Source organism: Strongylocentrotus purpuratus, unplaced genomic scaffold, assembly GCF_000002235.5.
Source record: "Strongylocentrotus purpuratus isolate Spur 01 unplaced genomic scaffold, Spur_5.0 spur5_scaffold_3, whole genome shotgun sequence".
NCBI lineage: Eukaryota > Metazoa > Echinodermata > Echinoidea > Camarodonta > Strongylocentrotidae > Strongylocentrotus > Strongylocentrotus purpuratus.
Genome location: NW_022145609.1, coordinates 4,131,235 through 4,151,584, shown reverse-complemented (window position 1 = coordinate 4,151,584; position 20,350 = coordinate 4,131,235). Strand labels below are relative to the sequence as shown.

The 20,350-nt window shown below is 40.6% G+C and overlaps 1 protein-coding gene and 1 long non-coding RNA gene across 2 annotated transcripts; one reads left to right on the top strand and one right to left on the bottom strand.

The window, feature by feature from the left end:
• Positions 1-7,639: 7,639 nt before the first annotated feature.
• Positions 7,640-20,350, top strand: LOC115928587 (thioredoxin domain-containing protein 12-like). The gene is made up of 5 exons (XM_030995948.1): positions 7,640-7,700; positions 8,415-8,467; positions 18,181-18,254; positions 19,238-19,391; positions 20,236-20,350. The coding sequence occupies exons 2-5, from the start codon at positions 8,425-8,427 to the stop codon at positions 20,295-20,297; spliced, it is 333 nt and encodes a 110-aa protein (XP_030851808.1). The 5' UTR covers positions 7,640-7,700; positions 8,415-8,424; the 3' UTR covers positions 20,298-20,350.
• On the bottom strand, positions 8,996-13,006 carry LOC105442359. The gene is made up of 2 exons (XR_972377.2): positions 11,375-13,006; positions 8,996-9,445 (listed from the first exon to the last, which is right to left on the bottom strand). It is a non-coding gene; the product is annotated as an uncharacterized LOC105442359 (long non-coding RNA).

Sequence of the window (20,350 nt, the reverse complement as noted above, 5' to 3'; positions counted from 1 at the left end):
AACTCGCTATTTGCTCTTCTCCAACGCAAAAAGAGACGACATTGTGCTGGATAAATGTATTTTTTTCCGACAAAAGTACAGAAAATTTGCATATAGTCTTTTTATATTATACTTTATGAAATGTTACCCGAGTGACTTCCGGGCGCCCCAATGCTGGAAAGAAACGCACATTTTAGAAAACTTCACTTTTTAATGGAAAAATGTTTATTTGTTCTATGCACGCAAGTCAGATTGAGCGGATGATACAACGTTTCCATATGGGGGTGGCGGAGCGACTTCCAAAATGGGGGAGGAAGGGGCTGATTTTAATTTAGCTTTAAAACAATGTTTCTTGACTACTATCGACCGAGTAGCTATTCCCAGTTTGAAATTATATATCAGAACTGCATATTCTGAGATTGTCATGGTCGCAGCTACCAAGGAATGGCCTTAGGCGCTATTTGAAATGTTTGAAAGGGAGCACCGGTAAATTTTTGATTATTCAATTTTTCCAAAGCAGAAGTGTTTTGGGGGTCAGATTTCCTAGTGCTAATAATACATCCACAGAGGCATCCAAGTACATCAACAATTTAAAAGAATTACTGTCCATCTAATTTCAAAATTTCCCAAAACTTAGCATTACCTTTAGGCCATAGACTTTGCAATTGGGTGATGATCTGAATATTCATTTGCAAGCGAGCGAAGCAAGCGAGGACATTTTGTAAGATTTGTGAGGTCGCAGTACAAAGATTACATCTTATAAAGAGGGGAAAAAAAACAATCATGATGGGGTTATAAGCATATTCTCATAACAGAAGACTGAAAAGACCTGATACGTAACATGATTATATCATCTATAAATGCGAGAGAGCGTAGCAAGCGAGCTTTGGGAGAAGTTGCTCTCAATATTTTTAGATTAGGGGCACGTTTAATGATGAGAGGAAAAAAAGGACACTTATCGAAATTGATAAAACACTTATTAGAAAAGAAAAGTAGCACGTGTCAAAATACAAAGGGTAATTATCAGAGCTAAACATTTGGCAATTATCACATCTGAAAAGAGACACTCACCAAGGATGAACAAAAGCAGTTATGATAATGGAAATGGGCACTTGTCGATGGTAAAAGGGCACCCATCAGATTTTGATCAAGGCATTTATAAGAGGTAAAAAGAGTCATTTTATGAAAAGGGGATAGGTCCCTTAGTAGATAGGAAAATGGGCATATATCAAGGGGAACATCAGAGGGAACAAGGGTAATAGAGGAATTATCAGAGGTGAAAGGGGTCACTTATCGCACATGAAAAGGGGCACCGACCAGATATGAAAAAGGGCATTTATGAAAATGAAAAAAGGCACTTATGAAAATGCAAAAGAGGCACTTGTAATAAAGGAAACTGTTCATTTGTTGAAAGAAAAGGGGCATTTATAGGGAAGTGAAAGGGAAGTGGCTCTTATCAAAAAGAAAAAGAGCATTTATTAGAAAGGAAGAGGGGCACTCATCAGAGATGAAGAGAGCACTTATCAGGACGGGAAAGGGGCACTTGTCAAAGTTAAACTAGCATCTCTCAGATTTGAATAGGGGCAATTATCGGAGGTGAAGGGGCACCTATCTGAAAATGGTCATATACCGGAAATGAAAAGGGGCATGTTATGAGAAGGGGAAGGAGCTCTTATTTTTAAACAGGGGCTATTATCATTAGAAAAAGGGGCACTTGTGAAAATAAAAGGAGCACTCATTTGAGTTAAAAATGGGTAGTTATTAAAAGGGGAGGGACACCTCTTTAGAAGGAAAAATGGGCAATTGTCAGAGTAAAAGGGACACCACTTAGATTTGAATAGAGCAATTATCAGAGGTGAAGGGGCCCTTTTCAAATTAAAAAGAGGCACTTTTCGGGCACTTCTTATGAAGTCAAAGGGCATCTTTCCTATGTAAAAAGGGGCACTTTGGGGTTAACCACTCCCATAGCACTGCCTTAAAAAGCACATTTATGCGAATGGAAAATGGACACTTCATTGCAAAGGTAAATGGGAACTTGTCAAGGGTAAAGAGGCACGTGTCAAAATAAAAGGGGCACTCATAAGAGGTGGAAAGGGGAGGGACACTTTTACAAAGTTATAGGGGCACTTGACAAGGTAAAAGTGGCACGTTATGTAAAAAGGCGCACTTTTAGGGTACCCCCCCCCTCCCGGAGCGCCGCCTCTGGGCCTGTATGGTTTGTGAGCCACGGAAACTTTGGGCTTATAGGGTCACGACAGTATAAGCCTTAACTGTTTATCATTATTACTAAGAGAGGAGTGGGGTTTGCATTCAAACACTGTCATCATTCTTACTGTCCGGCAAAGACGATATATTTATATGATTCTAACTATATCTTATCAGACAGACAGAACGTGCGAAAGAGGTTGGCGACTACTCATCATGAAAATCTTTCAAAACCCCACGTACATTTGTATTTTGTATTTTTTAATACGACAGTGATTTTTCAGGTATCAACAACGAAAGTTACACATTGTTATTTGGACATTATATATTTGCCGATTTCCTGACATTTTTGTAGAGGCTACCGGTCTATAAATTTTTTGTTTAAGTTTTGCTTCCCCTACCCTTTTTGATCGCCCATCCTACATCAGTAGTAAGTCTTATGGGATATTTAAAAAAATCTCTACTCTACAACGGTCAAACCAAGTCTGGGAAAGTCGAGGATTTGCAAAGTGTTATCATGCGTCTGGTTGGTAGATCAAATGCGAGCAGCTAGGGGAGGTCTAAACATTTCTATGAACACCCTGATATTATAAGAATGGGGACAGCCCCGAATCAACTACGCTGGAAGCAAGCAAACAGACACCTCACGTTCAACAAGCATTTCTCTCGTCATCAAGATATTTCTGAAAAGGAAATTAACTGCGCATAAACTGAAAAGGACTGAAATTTTGTCCCTTCAAGCATTACACATTTTTTTTTCTTTCTAGGACAATAGTAATCATACTGTAAGCCCCCCTAAACACAATTGACGTAGATCACAATCTTGAAGCACGCTCGCTGAGGGCAAAGTACGACGACATTGTTTATACCATAATAGAAGTATTTTCAGCGCATTTGCCGTTCCAATTCTATTCAACGAAACCATGGTCATTGTGCATGAATATGTACACAGTCCATATTGGTAGAACGGGTTTATTATATGCACATATCGGCGTTCTTATCAATCATCATCAATACAATTATTCCCAGACTAACATGTAGTATGATATACATGATATAGTCACTATAGTACGTTTCGATTTCTGAACAGAAGGATTTCTTCTCAGCTCATATTGTATCCCGAGTACTTGAGTTTGAGAATGTGAACAATATATAATAGTCGCACGCAAATTTAAATGAGATAATACGGAACTAAGTTTTATCAACCCTGCATATATCTTTTCGCAATGGTTCATTTTGAGCGAAATCCTTTTATAAAATTTCGATATAGAGCAACGAGAAGAAATTTTTCCAAAATCGTGACTTCGGGGAGCGGGACCTGAGATTCTTTATCTTAACTAAAATAATTTTTAACAAAAAAATTTTGTTTAAAAATATTTTGTGTACGGTATTACATTTAAACCAGGCGCTTTTAATACTTATAGCATTTCGAGGCCGAAGTTCATAGTTTCAGCAAAATGAACAGAGCAATTTATTAAAGCGTCAAAATCTGATCCTTTATGCATTTTGACATTTTTCTTTCGATTTGGATATATCGTCGGTTGGTGATAATCTTTAATATTAGAACAACTTTTTTTGCAGGAGAGGTGTTACATTATGACTAAAAACACGTTGGTCCTTAATAGACTAACATGTTTATAAGGATGAACAAAAATGGGAAACTTGGGGAAAATAGATTCAGACCAGCCATTTTCCCGATTCAAGACCATAGGATTCAAAGGGCTCGACAAAGGGTCGTTGGTCCACCCTCACTATGAATATGGCGGACAAAGAAAGCGGACAAAATATACAGTTCCTCAGGTAGACAAAGGAACATCCTTCACTGCTATTATGTAGAAATGTGTAGAACAGGTGAATATGCATGTGACACATTTTTACATAAAAGCAGTGAAGGGATGTTCCTTTGTCTACCTGAGGAACTGTATATTTTGTCTGCTTTCATTGTACGTCATATTCATAGTGCCTACTAATTTGACCAGTGGTAGAGTGCACTGGGGCAACACTACAGAACTTGTACTTTGCACATTAAAACTCAGAAGTTTATAACTCGGGGGTGTTGCGGGCGCAGGTCCATAGAAGACAACTAGCTGGGTAATCCAACACCAACGAAAGTGTAAAGTCAAAACGCATTTTATAGCCTTGTAATTCTATATTTTGTCTATCCACAAGTTAGTATGAGATGAAAGATCATGTTTGTTAATTTTTGATAAGTTGCATTATGTCATGTGCGTATAGAAGTTGTCACGATATTTATATACAATTTCCATATGTTTACTGGGCTCATAAAATAAAACCAGATAAACATTCAAATGAGATATGTATGTATTTACCATTGGTGAACTATATTATTAAGTACATAACTAATGTTTGATACAAATTCAGGTTCCAAATTCTTATGAGGGTTAATTTACTCGATTGAATTGGCAGGGTAAGGACTGGGGAGACAGACTTCAAAGCCACAGGGCTACCCATGGAAGATGTTCTTCTGTTCTACTTACATTAGAGTCTGGTTGAAGCAAGTTTAAGCCAAGTCATATTCATCATTGTTAACTATCTTTAATCTATAGGCTTTTAGTGTATTAGAATGGCAGGTATCTGTTTGGGGAGTGTATTTAGGAAGCGCTAAGCGTATTCAGTTTTTATGCTCTTCATTCGTAATATTTCACAATTTCATTGTACATTATTTTGCTTATTCTATGCTATATAATACTCGGACATTTTTGAAAGGTTCAATTTACTTATTTATTTATTTATTTATTTCTAATCTTTTGACAGGGTAGCCCATTCACGAACAAGTAGTGGTCTTCCATGGGGCCCTGAATGAACATGAACATATACATCGTTTATAACGTTTATACAGAACAGTTAACAAAATAATACTCGTTTGCAAAATAAACATATATTATCAACCTAGTAAACAGTAATGTCAATAGGAAAATATTGATTAAGTCGCAATTATGTAAATAAGTCATGTTAATATTACAGAACATATTACAGAATATATAAACTGCATAGGTTTTAAAGTATCAAAACCCTTATTTCCAGAATAAGTCGGGGGTAATATGTATACATATATACATGTATATATCTCAAACATTGTTCCTATTCCCAAATTACATGCATGCATAAGAGCTAAAAGTCATAATCTTATTGTTCTATTCTTTAGTCACATGTATATAGAAACGGCACGAGGATCGGCGTAAAAAAAGGAAATTGACTTTCTCAGGAACACCGCCCTTAAAAAGGAATCATATATATATATTTCATAAACCATCGACTCAGTCGTGATCACCTCAGTACGCAAACAATCACACGCCAATATTGATTTGAATGGATACTAGCAACCTACCTTGTATCAATTTTGGAAAACAGACGAAAAGGGACAGAGTTGATAAAAATAGTTTCAGAACTTTGAATGATGCCATTTTCTCCAGTATTCCCCGCAACATCCACATCTCACACTCCAACTTTCCAACTTCCAATTTCTCAATCAGCTAGCATCCGTATACGGTGGACTCTCACCCGACATTCAGTTTGAATATCCACAAACAACTTCCCGATCAGATGCCGTCTGTATACCTTTTGTACCCGGAACTATTAAAATCCATGATGTTAGTCTGTCATCAAGTCTCTCGCGAGAAAGCTAATGGCAGGGCAATCAAATCGAAATTAATTTCAAAGAAATTGCATTGACCATTTAAGAGAAGGTTCATTGATTAAAACCAAAAAAAAATTATTGTCATTATTGCAAAGGTGAAACTTTGATTAGACAAGGTTATCAAAATTAAATGCTTGGAAACATTCGAAGTAATGATTATTATCAATTACAAAACGCATAAATATAGCCCTGGCATATTACCTGAAGAACTCTCCAAACGCTACTGAGATGTGTGACGTCACAATCATGTTTAACATGATTTGCACAAGCAGACGATGTCCAATGACATCTCACACATTTTCAATGCCTGTTTTGTCATCTTCTCTTCAGTTATTTCTTTAATACTTCACTTACCGTCAGGATAAATGTTTATTCAATTGCCTCACTCTAAACCCCGCGCATGGTATTATTTTGATGAAAAATGCGGCGATAAAAAATAAAGGAATCCATCACATGTAAACGAAATTAGACGCCATTGTATTTTCAGCTGCATACGCCGCGATATGTTAAAGAGGGGGAAAATGCCGTCCATGCTGTCATTCCGGGGTTTGTCAATTTGAAAGTTTGGTTTCGTTCACTGTTCATTATACCCCTATCCTGTGTACTTACAAACAAAAGATATTCAGTTATCAAATCGGTTCCATATCCCTAATGGTGTAAAATGCCATAACATTTATATACACTAACCTCATTATAATTGGAGAAATAATAGCATTGCAATTATGTTCATTCTTTATGGGATGTGTTGTGTATTGTTCGTCTTTTATTTTGGCGCTTCACTGCTTTTATTAGTAACATTTGCATTTCGGGAGGTATTTGGCATTTCAGTTTTCCTTCTAATTTGGTACAACAAATTGAGCAGAATAATTATATGGGTCAATTTCTGGCACCGGGATAGGTATTCTACGGGAAAATTACGGGCCAACTGAACATAATACTTGTCATAGAAATTGCAAAGAATACACCTTTTTGTACTTTCGAATTAATTCTCATTTTTCTAATCTCTTTTGTTGATTTAGGATAAAATCTGATGGATCGTGACAAAGATTAGGTTTTTAGCCGATAGTATCGAAAGCATGAATTTGTCGCTTATCATGGTTTTGTGAAACAAGATATGACTGTCATGGAATTGGTTTCTAACTTCTCACAAAAGTTTGCAACATTGGTTTTGCCGGAAACACAAATACATGACTATGACTGATTTCGCAGCTCAATGTTGACGCTCACTTTACGACAATAGGGGCTCGGGCTGAATCACGACTACACATTTATACTTGAAAATTAAGCCTAGGCTTCACTGCATAATGCATTTAGATGTCTTTTTTCCAGCATTTTGTTGGTCGAAGTTGCACCCTGTGTTGAAATTCCTGCAGCCGTAGTTTAAACTGTTACTGCGCATAAAGGATGATGACGTCACCAATGGGGGGGGGGGGGGGGGGGGGGGGGTAGTGAGCACATTTTTTTTTTTGATCCTCAAAAAAATTTCAATTTGCACCCCCCCCCCCCCCCCCCCTGAGCGCCAGGGGGGGGGGGGGCCCAACCCCAAAAAAAGGTAAAAATCACGTGATTTTACATGATTTTTTTCTCAAGGGGGGGGGGGGGGCCGGGCCCCCCGGGCCCCCCCCCCCCCTGGATCCGCCACTGGCAGGGAGTGTGCTGAATTTAGGTTCACCCCCGCGCTCGCCTTTATACAGTAATCGTTATTGTTGTTCAGTTTCAAAATCACGTTTTATATCTGAAAGAATAGAAGAAAAAAGCCTGCACTTTTGAGATAAATGTTTTCTTTTCCTTTAACAGGTTTAGGAGAACAATATGATTGGGTTACCTTTGAAGATGGATTGAAGCTAGCCAAAGAGAAGTAAGTTTATGATGATAAGTAGCTTACTCAATTTGGTTAAAACCCATACTTCACTTATTAAAAAAATACATTATTTTTTGTTCTTTTTCAAATGGGTGATGCTGATTGGTGTACTTTTCAGGTAGGAAATAAATGATTTCCTGAAGTAATAATTCATGGACCTAATATATCCTGGAGTAAAACTTATGCCACTTTGTGTGGAGTATTGATTTTAAACTTAAACATGTATGTTTCCAACTTAAAACATATCTAGAGTCTAGGTATTGTGATCTACATGTGATGGATAAGCCTCCCTAGCAGACCAATTATTCTAGAGGGCCTGATTGGCAAGCCTTCATACAAGGTCATCAAATGCTGCACACAATTATATAAGGGTGCATATGATGGGATGGGTTTATTGCTCATAAATTTGCAGTGACCATGTGACATCACAATGCTTGTCAGTAATTATTTTACCTTGCAGTTGGCTTGCTTTAAAAGTAAAATGCTCAGATGCAATCCGAATTTCTTATCGAAGTAAAAATGCTAATGCTAATTTGATATGGACCTAGGAATATTAAAGTTTTTGAGCCAAAGCACAAAACTATGTACACATATGTATGGGGACGGGCCGCGTTGTCCCCGGGTCCGAGTTAGCCAGTATCTGTATGTACAGTGTATGTACATGTATGTGTGTATATTACCATGTGATCTCTAATAATATTGTTCTTTCAGCGACAAACCTATGATGTTGGTCATTCACAAGACTTGGTGTGGAGCATGTAAAGGTGAGTAATCTCACACTCTTTATGTGAGATCGAATGACAGACATATAGTGAAGGAAGCAGGAAAGCTCTAGATGTATGAGAAAACTTTTTGACAAATCTGAAGTGAATAATGCATGCTGGAACAGTGGAAACAGGTTGGGTTTTAATGTTGAACAGCAACAGGTTAAATTTTAAATGGACATGTTTTATGAGATGTGAGTTGATCTAGCGGTACATTCCGGAGTGTCGTGGTCGAGTGGTTGAAGGCGCTTGCCTGGAGATGCGAAGGTCGAAATTTTGGACACGGCACTAATATCCTTTGGCAAGATATTAACCTGCACTTGCTACTCTCCACCCAGGTGTCAAATGGGTACCCGGTAGGATGCGGCCGTCATTGTTGGTCAAACAGCTTGTGAGCGTCAAGTAACGCCCGGCTGGAATGCTCCCCAGGGGGTGGAGATTGTGCACACAGTGTGTGCAGTCAAGCACTGAATCCAATGACCAGGGTAATAGTATATTTTGTGAAGAAAGCAACTGTACGAACATGAATTGCAATTGCTCGACATTTATTTCCGCTTCAAGGCGTTAACATTTAAAATAGGCAATGTCTGCCTGTAATACCAATACACATACATGATGCAAATTGCTATGTACGAACATGAAAACTCAGGAACATAATTCTGCGAAACTCCAAACCAAAATACATGTAATATAATCCTATCTGCAATATCAAACTGTGAGAATTAATTTGTCAGAATAATCCTGAGGATCTCTGGTCACGTGATCACCAGAAAGGATAGTAGCTCCTCCCGGTAGCCCCCCAATTCATGGGGCTCTGAACGTGATCCACCAGCAGGATAGTAACTCCCGCTGATATCCCCCTCTTCTTGGGGTTCCTGTCCCCCTCATCACTCCTAAACGCGGACGCGTATCCCGGCCTGCTTGGCCAAAGATATTGGCAGTCCCGCGTGTTCAAATTACATTATATAAAATTCAAACCTCTATACCGTAACTAACTTAAACTACCATCCTTGTTCTCTGAATGAATATGTATTCTCTAACCTTGAACACATCTACAAAAACATACATATAACGATAATTACATGTATACTCGTGATTGATCTCTCCAATCACCCCAACCTCCCAACCATAAAACAACACGTCACAATGACCTGTAACTTGAACACACAGGATTAAAATCTCCGTGCGGCCCAGCCTCCCAACCGTAAGACATGTGATAATGGCCTGTAATTAAACACAGGATTTGGTTCTCCATGCAGCCCAACCTCCCATCCGTAAATCATGTGAAAATGACCTGTAGATAAATACAGGATTTAACTGTCCATGCAGCCCAACCTCCCATCCGTAAATCATGTGAAAAAGTCCTGTAGATAACTACAAGATTTAACTGACCGTGCAGCCCAACCTCCCAACCTTAAAACGATGTGTGACAATGACCTGTGAACAGGATTAACTCCCCGTGCAGCCCAACCTCCCAACCTTAACAGGGTGTCACTAATAAAATGTAATAGACTCAGTTTAAGACTTCAAGACCACCAGAACCTTACTCAAAGTGTTTACACTAACATAGTGCTAAATACACATACATCCTACCCTGGGCACTTCCTGCCCGGCCCTCCAACTAACTGCATGATCAAAGCTAAACAATACACAATAATATTATGCTGCATAACCTCCACGCCCAGTATCTCCATATCTGAACTTTGCCACCTTGTAATGTTAATACTATTCCTGTGCCAAAGTACCTGCCCCATACCTTCCTCCTAACCACCTAACCTTAAGGCAGGCTATAGCCAGTGCAGGCAACATAACCACTGTGACCTCTGCCCTGATATATATCACTCCAACATAACTCCAGCTTAAATCCTTTGTGGTTCTTGACTCGGGACTAAGGCTTGAACTATGTACCAACTTATGGAGAAGGTTATGACTATTTCCTATTTTCAGACATGCCCAATTAAATCCACCTTAATGTACAAGAATTTGCAACTACCTCGCTCCCCAATCTTTGGCCTTGGAGCAGAATGTGTGCATAGATCATGTCCCCTTAACAACAATAATACATCATTGTCTTTAACTGTTACAAACATGTCTGAGTAACAAACTCCCACTAACTATTCCTCATTCGTTGTTACACAACCTCGTAACGTGTGAACCCTAAATAGTCACTTGGGAATGGGTGGGGGGGGGGGAAACAATCGACTGCCTTGAACGGAAAATGTAGCGAGAATGGCTATTCAAAGCGCGCTCATTTGCACGCATAACTTTGCCAAATTATTTCCGCACTAGAAAATGTTCACATGCACACCACATGAGTCGGATCTTTACGCGCATGTTTTGATACTTCTGACCCCAAAGTTTGTTGACCTGATTCGAACTCTTGCTTCTCCCAAAATGTGCTGATCAGTTTATGCTGATCACATTATTTTGTGAAGAAAGCAACTGTACGAACATGAATTGCAATTGCTCGACATTTATTTCCGCTTCAAGGCGTTAACATTTAAAATAGGCAATGTCTGCCTGTAATACCAATACACATACATGATGCAAATTGCTATGTACGAACATGAAAACTCAGGAACATAATTCTGCGAAACTCCAAACCAAAATACATGTAATATAATCCTATCTGCAATATCAAACTGTGAGAATTAATTTGTCAGAATAATCCTGAGGATCTCTGGTCACGTGATCACCAGAAAGGATAGTAGCTCCTCCCGGTAGCCCCCCAATTCATGGGGCTCTGAACGTGATCCACCAGCAGGATAGTAACTCCCGCTGATATCCCCCTCTTCTTGGGGTTCCTGTCCCCCTCATCACTCCTAAACGCGGACGCGTATCCCGGCCTGCTTGGCCAAAGATATTGGCAGTCCCGCGTGTTCAAATTACATTATATAAAATTCAAACCTCCACCCAATACCTTTTTTTTTTTTTTTTTTTTTTTGTGATTAATTAATTAATTTATTATTATTGTTTGTTTTTTTAAAACTAGATTCAGCTTCTATACAGATCTCTTGAGATCTCCTACTTTCTCCCCCGGTTGCTGTAGGTATTCATCCTGACCTATTTAACCATACACTCATGATGTCATCATGTGAACTATGCTCATTGCCGTTCACTTCTACACTTGTGTCATGCATTAAAGTTGGGTAACTATACATTTCATGTTGAGGTGTTAATGCATTTGCATTCTAAACTGTTTGGAGCTACTCCTGCTGCGCGAGGAAAGATAGGGGCAAAACCGGCTATTGTGATCGGACTTAAAGATCCGTCGAGCTAGCTACATTTCGTAGTCGGGAAAATTCCCCTATGGCCCACTGGTTCCTGAAACATTTAGTGCGACCAAGTCTTACTGACTCCAGTCCTTGCCAGCAGACTCAGGCTCCCTTATCACTAGACAATTATAATGTAATGCCATGTGACTTCAGATTTTCCAGATTCAGAATCAAAACATTTCCACCTCATAAGATAAACAAAGCCAAATACATTTACATTGACGAATCATACATCACCCTTTTACATGCGCACTGACTGCCTTATCCCCATAGGTAAACAATTTTGTGTCACAGTATATATCTTTTATAGATTACTTATTGAAACAAGCATGACTTGACAGTACAGAGTTATATATTCAATGTATCAGAATCTTCCACGACTGAATTACTTTTCAGTGTGTAATAGTATTTCTCATGCCTCCCGTTACCTGGCTATCATCTTATATTTTCACACCCAATCTCATGGAATAACCCAAATATAACTCAATTCAACTAATTGACTTTTGTCGCTCACTTTAGGTTTACATAGAATACTATTGACATTAGGCTGAATCTGTTCAGAGAAGGCCAGTGTCCTTGGCTGCAGATTCGAATTTATCGATGAGCATGTCCGAGCCCACATCTGAGAGATGAATTCCATCCCTATGGAACAGATTGTGCTCTTTGGTATCTATGTTGTGCACTATCATTGATGTGTTCACCATCTGGGAGATTCTCCTCTTTGCGAATTTGTTAAGTGACTTCCGCACACCATCCATTGTCTCTTGTGATGTTGGGCCTGGTCTGCTACCGTAGTAAAACAATCTTGGAAGAATACCAGACCAGGCTATGTGGGTTCCTGGCATTCTTGCTCGTAGAGTTTGAATTGCTGTATCGATTGCGATTCTGCAACGGCATGCATCTCTCTGACCCAAGTCGTTTGTTCCCAGGTGAACGATCGCCAGTGCGGGTGGGGCGTTGTAATTCAGCCTATTTGTGACCATTCGGGGGAAGTCATGGAGAGTAGCACCTCCTTGACCATGCCACTGTACTGCACCCTTCTCTGCTCCCAAGTGCAGGCGGTTCTGTGCAGTAGCTCGCTCTTTGGCCCTTCTTACGATACTGTCCCCCACTATCCAGACTCGGTTGCGTACTCGTCCTGAAATAAAATAGTTAAACTCCCGAAAGTAACATGTTCATATATTTGGGAAGAACATATAAAATTTTCTTGTGAGCTTTATTTTCATAATTGTAATAACTCCCTAGTACTTAGTATGGAGTAACTGTAACTTATCTTATATAGCGCAAATAAACTTCACTGCGCCACCTACCCATCTTCCTAATTTGTTCTGGTGGCACACCATTCAAGGCAGCTGTGGTAGCTGCCCCAATTCGGAAAGAGTGAGTCCCATACCGACTAACATTCGCCCCAATTTGCTGAATGTTCTTTTTCAGGACTGCACTGAACTGGTACCTTGTAAGGGGGGAGCCATTCTCATGACAGAATAGTAGACCCTCTACCTGTGGCCTTGCTTGTAAATATGATTTCATGGCCTGTACTGGGCATACCCCCTCTACCCGGTTTGCATTAATCCTCAAAGTGGTAGATTTCCCATATTGGTCTGTCTTAGAAAATCGTATTTGTAACAGTAAAGTTTCAGGAATGCCTCGGCCTAATTGTACATCTGTGATATTCAACGCCTTCCTTGTATCATCACCCTTCCCTCGGATGGTGAACTCCCCTATTCTCAGGAAACCAAAGAATGCTAGTAAGTACGCTGCCTTGAACATGATTGCTTCGTATCGTGAAAAACATACATATGCTAGGTTTGGCAACAGTTGTCGCATTAGCTCCCATGTGATGGGTCTTCTAGTATCTACACAACATTTGTCTCTTCTACTACCTTCTTGCATTTTCCTAATCAAAAAATGTTTTGTGGGATCTGCCCAACCATGCATGTTATGTAAATATGCTAGGGCTGCAACATGCACTGTGATTGTCGAGGGTGCTTTCCCACTGATAGAAAGTTGGGCAATAAATGCCATGACCTGTTTCACTGATGCCGGCCAAGAAGGATTCAACTGGTGATTCAACCGAAATTCCTGAAAAGAATCCACTGCCCTCTGATACACGCGCTGAGATCCTTCCCCTAGAGATTGTCCCAACAGCCTCTGTGTTTCTTTTGCTAGGTCTGTAATATTCCAGGCGGTATTAGTGAGGCCCTTTCTTCCGCCAACGGCGCCAGCTTGCGAAATCGGTACATCTGGAATCGGGAAAGGGAGTCCGCAATACCATTATCATATGTGTGTACATGAACTGCCTTAAACAAGATATTTTGCCTCAGACACACCAAGACGAACGATCTCACCAAAGCCATAATTTTTGTACACGATGATGTCTGTTTGTTTATTGCATACATCACTGACATGTTGTCTGTGTACACGACAACTTTCTTGTTCTTTAGCTCATCTCCCCATATTGACACTGCAAGTACAATAGGTACCATCTCTTTCCATGCTATGGAAGTTCCAGTGATTATTTCCCGTGAAGACCATTTCCCATTGAACCATTTGCCTCCGAAGTAGCCGCCAAAGCCTATTGCTCCACTTGCATCTGTGTAGAGGCTCATTTCTCTACTATTTACCCACCTTTCCTGTGTAATTACTGTTACGCCATTATAATACTCTATGAACTCCAGCCATGCTCTCAAGTCTAGCTGAGCACCCTCCGAAATGGACAGTGGCTTAGAACTAGTCTTCTCTCCCTTTATTAGGTCTATCAACCGGCGTAAGAATGCCCTTCCTGGTCGCACAGCCCGACTAATAAAGTTCAGTGACCCAATGACTGATTGGATCTCCTTAACTGTTACATATTTGTGTGACAACACCTTCTTAATCTTGCGCCTAACCTCAGTAAGCTTATCATGTGGAACTCGAACCTGCATTAACACAGAGTCAAGTTCTAACCCGAGAAATGTCAATCTTTTGGTAGGCCCCTCGGATTTCTCTGCCGCTAATGGAACCCCTAACTCCTCACAGATTCCTTTGAGAACTTGTACCATCTCGAGGCATGACACGCCCCCGTGCTCTATTGAACTAACACACAAAAAGTCATCAACATAGTGTATAATCCCGTTTGAGCCACTTCGCTCCCGAACACAATATTCTATGAATGTGGAAAAGGTCTCGAAATACGCTGGAGCACATCTGACCCCCATGGGCAAGCATTTGTCGAGATAATATTTCCCCTCAAATTTGACCCCTAACACCTCAAAATCTTTCGGGTGCATAGGCAACAATCGAAAGGCGGACTTGATATCCTCCTTAGCCAAGTCGGCTCCCATTCCAGCCTCGGCGACCATCTCAACCGCTGTATCAAATCTAGTATATTCCACTTTACAATGCTCATCTGCAATAAAATCATTCACAGAGTATCCAGGCGGGTATGATAAATGATTGATTAATCGATAATCCCCCGGGGATTTCTTTGGCACCAGGCCAATTGGGTTAGTTCTCAAATTTTTTAGTGGCCTGGACTCAAAGGGACCTATGTATCGCCCTAGCTTAATCTCCTTCCGTATCTTCTCTCGTGTAATGTCCTTGTTATTTTCTGCTGATTTTAGGTTGGGTAAGTCTACTGGCATGCGAGGGCCTGTATAATTCAAACAAAATCCTTCTGTGAAACCACTTTCCAAAAACCTGGCTGCTCGCTCATTTGGGTAGCTTTTTAACAATTGTTGTAGGCTCTTTATTTTAATGGGTGACTTCCCCAAGGATATAACCTGTCCTGTAATCTGTACATCTCTACTGTTACTGTGTATTTCACCTTCAAGCTTGTCCTGATTTCTATTTTTTGTGTGTTATATCTGTCTCCTAGGAATTGCCTTTTCCTTACTGAGCTTTGGGTTTGGGGGCTTTTGAGTTGGATTGATTGTTTGGGCAGAAAACCTTGCCGTGGCCACTTGCTCCACACAGGGAACACTTGTGCGCGTACCTACAATCTTTCCGGCTACAAGCCCCTGACCTGAAGTTGAATTCGTGACAGATTCCACTGCGAAAATTGGGTGACCTGGGGGGCACAAACCTACCCTTGCCCTGTGTTTGGCTAGTGCTAGGGTTATATGTTCGCTTCCATTCCCTCCTGTTGGACCATGGGGCCGATCGCCCGAGTGGACGGTCTTGGCCACGAACTCCCCGAGGAGGTCCCCCTCCCACTACATGAAGGAGCCACAATTCTCCATCTATACCTGCCCAAGATCCACCTTTCTTGTGGTAGCGGTGACGAAATTCGATATCATAATCTCTCCACCCATACCCATAATAGCGCGAAGCAGCAGATCGAATAAGGTGGCAGTATTTCAGTAAGTCTTGTGCGCAATTCAAATTTGCTTCCAAAACAATGCTAGCATACACAAGAAATGCATTAGTCCACAACTCTATGGTTGCAATCTTATTCTTGGATGTCGCGCTGACAGGTTTCAATACCAATCTCCCGTCTTCCTGAGTCATTGCCAAATTCGTCCTTTGTTCGTCTCTAGCTTCCCACTGTGTGAGTGCTGACACCTCTTGGGCATTCACTAACACATTAAAATCCACATACTCGCCTTTCCATATTTTCTCCCTAATGTTATTGGGAATGGCCGAGCCTAGTCTATCTCCAACTGGCCGTAGTGGGGATTGGGGCGGGGAGTCATTTACTGCGAACCCGGACCTATGCTCGGTATGTGGTACCGATGAATTACCGATACCTGTGTAGCTAGGTCTGCTGTTATTATCATACTGACTTCCGATTGGCCTAGATCTATATTGAATGCCTCTTGAGACATGCCCTTGATTCCCCGACTCCCAGTCAACATGGGGCACGATTGTAGGGAACGAAGTTAAAAGTGGGTTCGCCCCTGTTATGTGACTATTGTCTGCCCCTCTGTGTGGCCTGGGGCTTGTCGTACCGACCCCAGCACTAATTGCTGTGCAATTAGCCATAGATCTAACTTCGGTTGAAGTAGCATTAGTACCAGTGGGTAGATCAAGATCTAGATCTATCCGTACCTCACCTGTTGACTGTAACTGCAACTGTGATCCCGGCTGTGATGGTTGGGTATTCAGGGCTGCTGCTGGTGGTGGTGGGGTGCTCGAAATTGCTGGTGGGATGCCTGCTGCCGGTAATGCCGAGATCGCTTCAGGTAGGCCTACTCCGCTGTCTACTGTTAGCGGCCGAGACTGCACTGCCCGTGCCCTCTCTGTGCTGCTTGCCTGACGACTGCGCCTCGCCCGTCCGTTGATGCTTGTGGCTGAGCAACTGCTGGCCGGAGTTTGCGCTGAATTGTTAGTTTTCTTGCTAATTGAGCTGGCTCTAGTGCCCTTCCGACTCTTTGCAGCTGTTCTTTGTCTTTTCTGCTGGGCAGTAGCACCGCCATTGGCGCACTCATTAGTCTTTCTCTTTCCCATTTTTTTTTTTTTTTTTTTAATTTTTTGCAGCTCTGAAACAATCGACTGCCTTGAACGGAAAATGTAGCGAGAATGGCTATTCAAAGCGCGCTCATTTGCACGCATAACTTTGCCAAATTATTTCCGCACTAGAAAATGTTCACATGCACACCACATGAGTCGGATCTTTACGCGCATGTTTTGATACTTCTGACCCCAAAGTTTGTTGACCTGATTCGAACTCTTGCTTCTCCCAAAATGTGCTGATCAGTTTATGCTGATCACATTATTTGTAAAGCGCTTAGAGACATTTACGCTGTATAAAAATTAAACATTATTATTATTATATTATTAGTCACTTGGCAAGCTTTCTGTACCTCGGCACGAAACTAAGCCATGTCTTTAGGATAGTGAGGTAACAGGTCGGTCCCCAGACTTATAGTAGATAATCATATCATGTCTGTAAGAACCAATTCTGACCCACACACACACACACACTCAGGTCCAAATCCTTCTCAACAAACTTTACTCATGAAATATTAGTCATGGAATTTGTTTGAAAATGTTTCAAAATATGTCTCAGAGTGAAGCAGATCGAGATTATCTTAACCAAATAGACAAGAGCCCCTAAGAGAGCCCTGAACCCTGCTTCGAAGGACTTTACGCTTTGAGGCCATTCTCCCTCCAAGTTGCATTGTTACTCTACATTTTCTGTGTTAAACATTATCTGAGACCTTCATTTAACAACTAAATTATTCATACCCTTAACTTGATAATCATCAAACTTGCCAAATATAGCTAAATACTGACAGTGGCTAGACTGATATAATTGCCTACTTACAATCTAAGTCATGGGATCCTAGTCTCGTACAGTTTCAATTCAGACCCTGCATGGAAAAAAATAGTGCAGAGCCCTGTTGTAAAGTGATGATTGCTTCTTATCCTGATGAATGTTATCCCATTGTGACACTTTGCATTGTGTTCCACACGTTGATTTTCTCTCTGTTTTCCTTTCCTGTCTTCACCATGTAGCATTAAAACCCAAGTTTGCTGCCAGTGAAGAAATACTTAAATTAAGCAGCGACTTTGTGATGGTCAACGTAGAGGTGAGTTGTCATTTTAAAATCCTATATATATATATAAAATGATATCTCAGTAGTTCAAAACGGAGTCGGGCTTACTTGGCTCAAAGACAACTCGGCCCAGCTGCAAAAACGGTCAGTTTTTGCAGGTTTAGGGTTAGGTTAAGGGTTAGGGTTAGGGTTAGGGTTAGGGTTAGGGTTAGGGTTAGAGTTAGGGTTAGGGTAAAATGACAAAAACTGACCGTTTTTTGCAGCTGGGCCGACTTGTCTTTGAGCTGAATTAGCCCGGATTCTTCAAAACATGTTCACGTATCATGGATGAAATTTTTGGCCAATCTGAAACTAGAATGTGAATGTGTATTCCAGATTTGCCTTCAGCCCCTTATTTTGAACATTTTATGGCAGGAATAATGACAATAGTGATTTCAAATTATACAAGGCACTATCCTCTAGTGTATAAACAGGTTAAAGTGCATCAGTCAATGGAAATATATATTTGTGTATACATGTACCTAAAATGTATAATACCACCCCCCCCCCCCCAAAAAAAAAAAAGAAAAAAAAAAGAAAAAAAGTCACACTTGGGTTTCGTGCGCTCTCTATTCTATGCAAGTGCATAATTGTGTGTTGGCTTTTTTACTGAGAAAATATTTAAAATATAATATCTCTATGTCGAAGTAATATTTGAAGCTTATATTTTAAATAAAGTATAGCGACTTGGAACCCGTTACATCACGAGTAAGATATGTTTTGGTTAACGGTACACTTTAAGTACATGTAGTTGAATTGGTATGTGTTTATTTTATTTTTTGAAGAAGTGAAGGGAATTGATATTGTTAAAAAATGCAGGGAATTTGTTTCTAAAATTGTGGGCCAGTGGATCAAAAGATTTACTTTGGGAGTTGAAAAAGTAGGAACTGATGTTGATAGAAGTATATATAATGGTACTGAGAGAGTTAAGAGATCAAACTTTCATGGTGATGTTTTGTGATGTTTATCTTCCCCAGGATGACGAGGAACCTGAAGGGTCTCAATTTCAACCCGACGGTGGATACATTCCTCGTATACTCTTTCTAAACTCAGACGGCGTAGTTCAAAGTGACCTAATCAACACGTTAGGAAATCCCCAATACAAGTACTTCTATTCAAATGCTCTAATGGGTATGTACAGCTAGTCGTGAGTGATGCATGTATATGTCTAGTAGGTTATATAACACACTTCCTATAGATATTGATCTGCCAGATTAGAGGGGGGGGGGGGGGGTTGTAATATGTAGCCCCTTCCTCCATCCCCACCCCGGCCCCCCACTCAGGTTTCAAAATGACCGCATGCGTGTTGCCAAAATGTCCTTTTCGTAACAAAAGAAAAAGGTCGAGCCGTATTGACTTTACACACCGGACTTTTGCTGAAAAGGGGGGGGGGGGGGGGTGCGGAAAAAGGCTCGTATACAAAAGAAAAAGGTCGAGCCGTATTGACTTTACACACCGGACTTTTGCTGAAAAGGGGGGGGGGGGGTCGGTTGGAACACGCATATGCGTACCCTAAATAACACTGAGTGGGGGGGGGGGGGGGGGGCCGGGAGCCCCACCCAACGTTTCGAATAGACAGGTACAAACAATACTGTGGCATTGCAACAAAACAAAAAATATGCTTGGTTGCATTCTCAGTCAAATCTTCCTTTCAAAATGATTTACATCTCCTGAACAATATACATGTACTTCAAATTCAAATCTGCCAAATATGAAGTTGAGAATTCCACAAGTAAGGTACAAATAATTAAGATCCCCTGCTAGTGATCATGTAGGATCTAAACGCTCTTTGTTTTGTTTGGTTCCCTCACTTCTTAACCAATTATTAAATTGTGCAACAACTTTTTTCTAAATCTTATTTCCCTCTTATTGCCACTTGTCAAATCTTTGTTATATATTCAGCTTTGAATGAAATTTTGCAATTATGGTTTCTCTATTTTGATATCTTTTGTTGTCTCTCATTCATCCCTTTCAGTGACTGAAGCAATGAAATCTGCAGTCAAAGCACTGGGAGGAAGCAGAAATGATGAGTTGTGACATGGATCTCTAGTTTAAACTATTTATCAAGCAATAATGGCAGGTGCCCACTC

What these genes read in the sequence shown, in the direction of transcription:
- LOC115928587 (XM_030995948.1), top strand. Translation starts at nt 8,425, where the DNA reads ATGATGTTGGTCATTCACAAGACTTGGTGTGGAGCATGTAAAG. An exon ending in TTGGTGTGGAGCATGTAAAG is followed by an intron (nt 8,468 to 18,180) that starts GTGAGTAATCTC and finishes TTCACCATGTAG; the next exon opens with CATTAAAACCCAAGTTTGCT. An exon ending in CTATTCAAATGCTCTAATGG is followed by an intron (nt 19,392 to 20,235) that starts GTATGTACAGCT and finishes CATCCCTTTCAG; the next exon opens with TGACTGAAGCAATGAAATCT.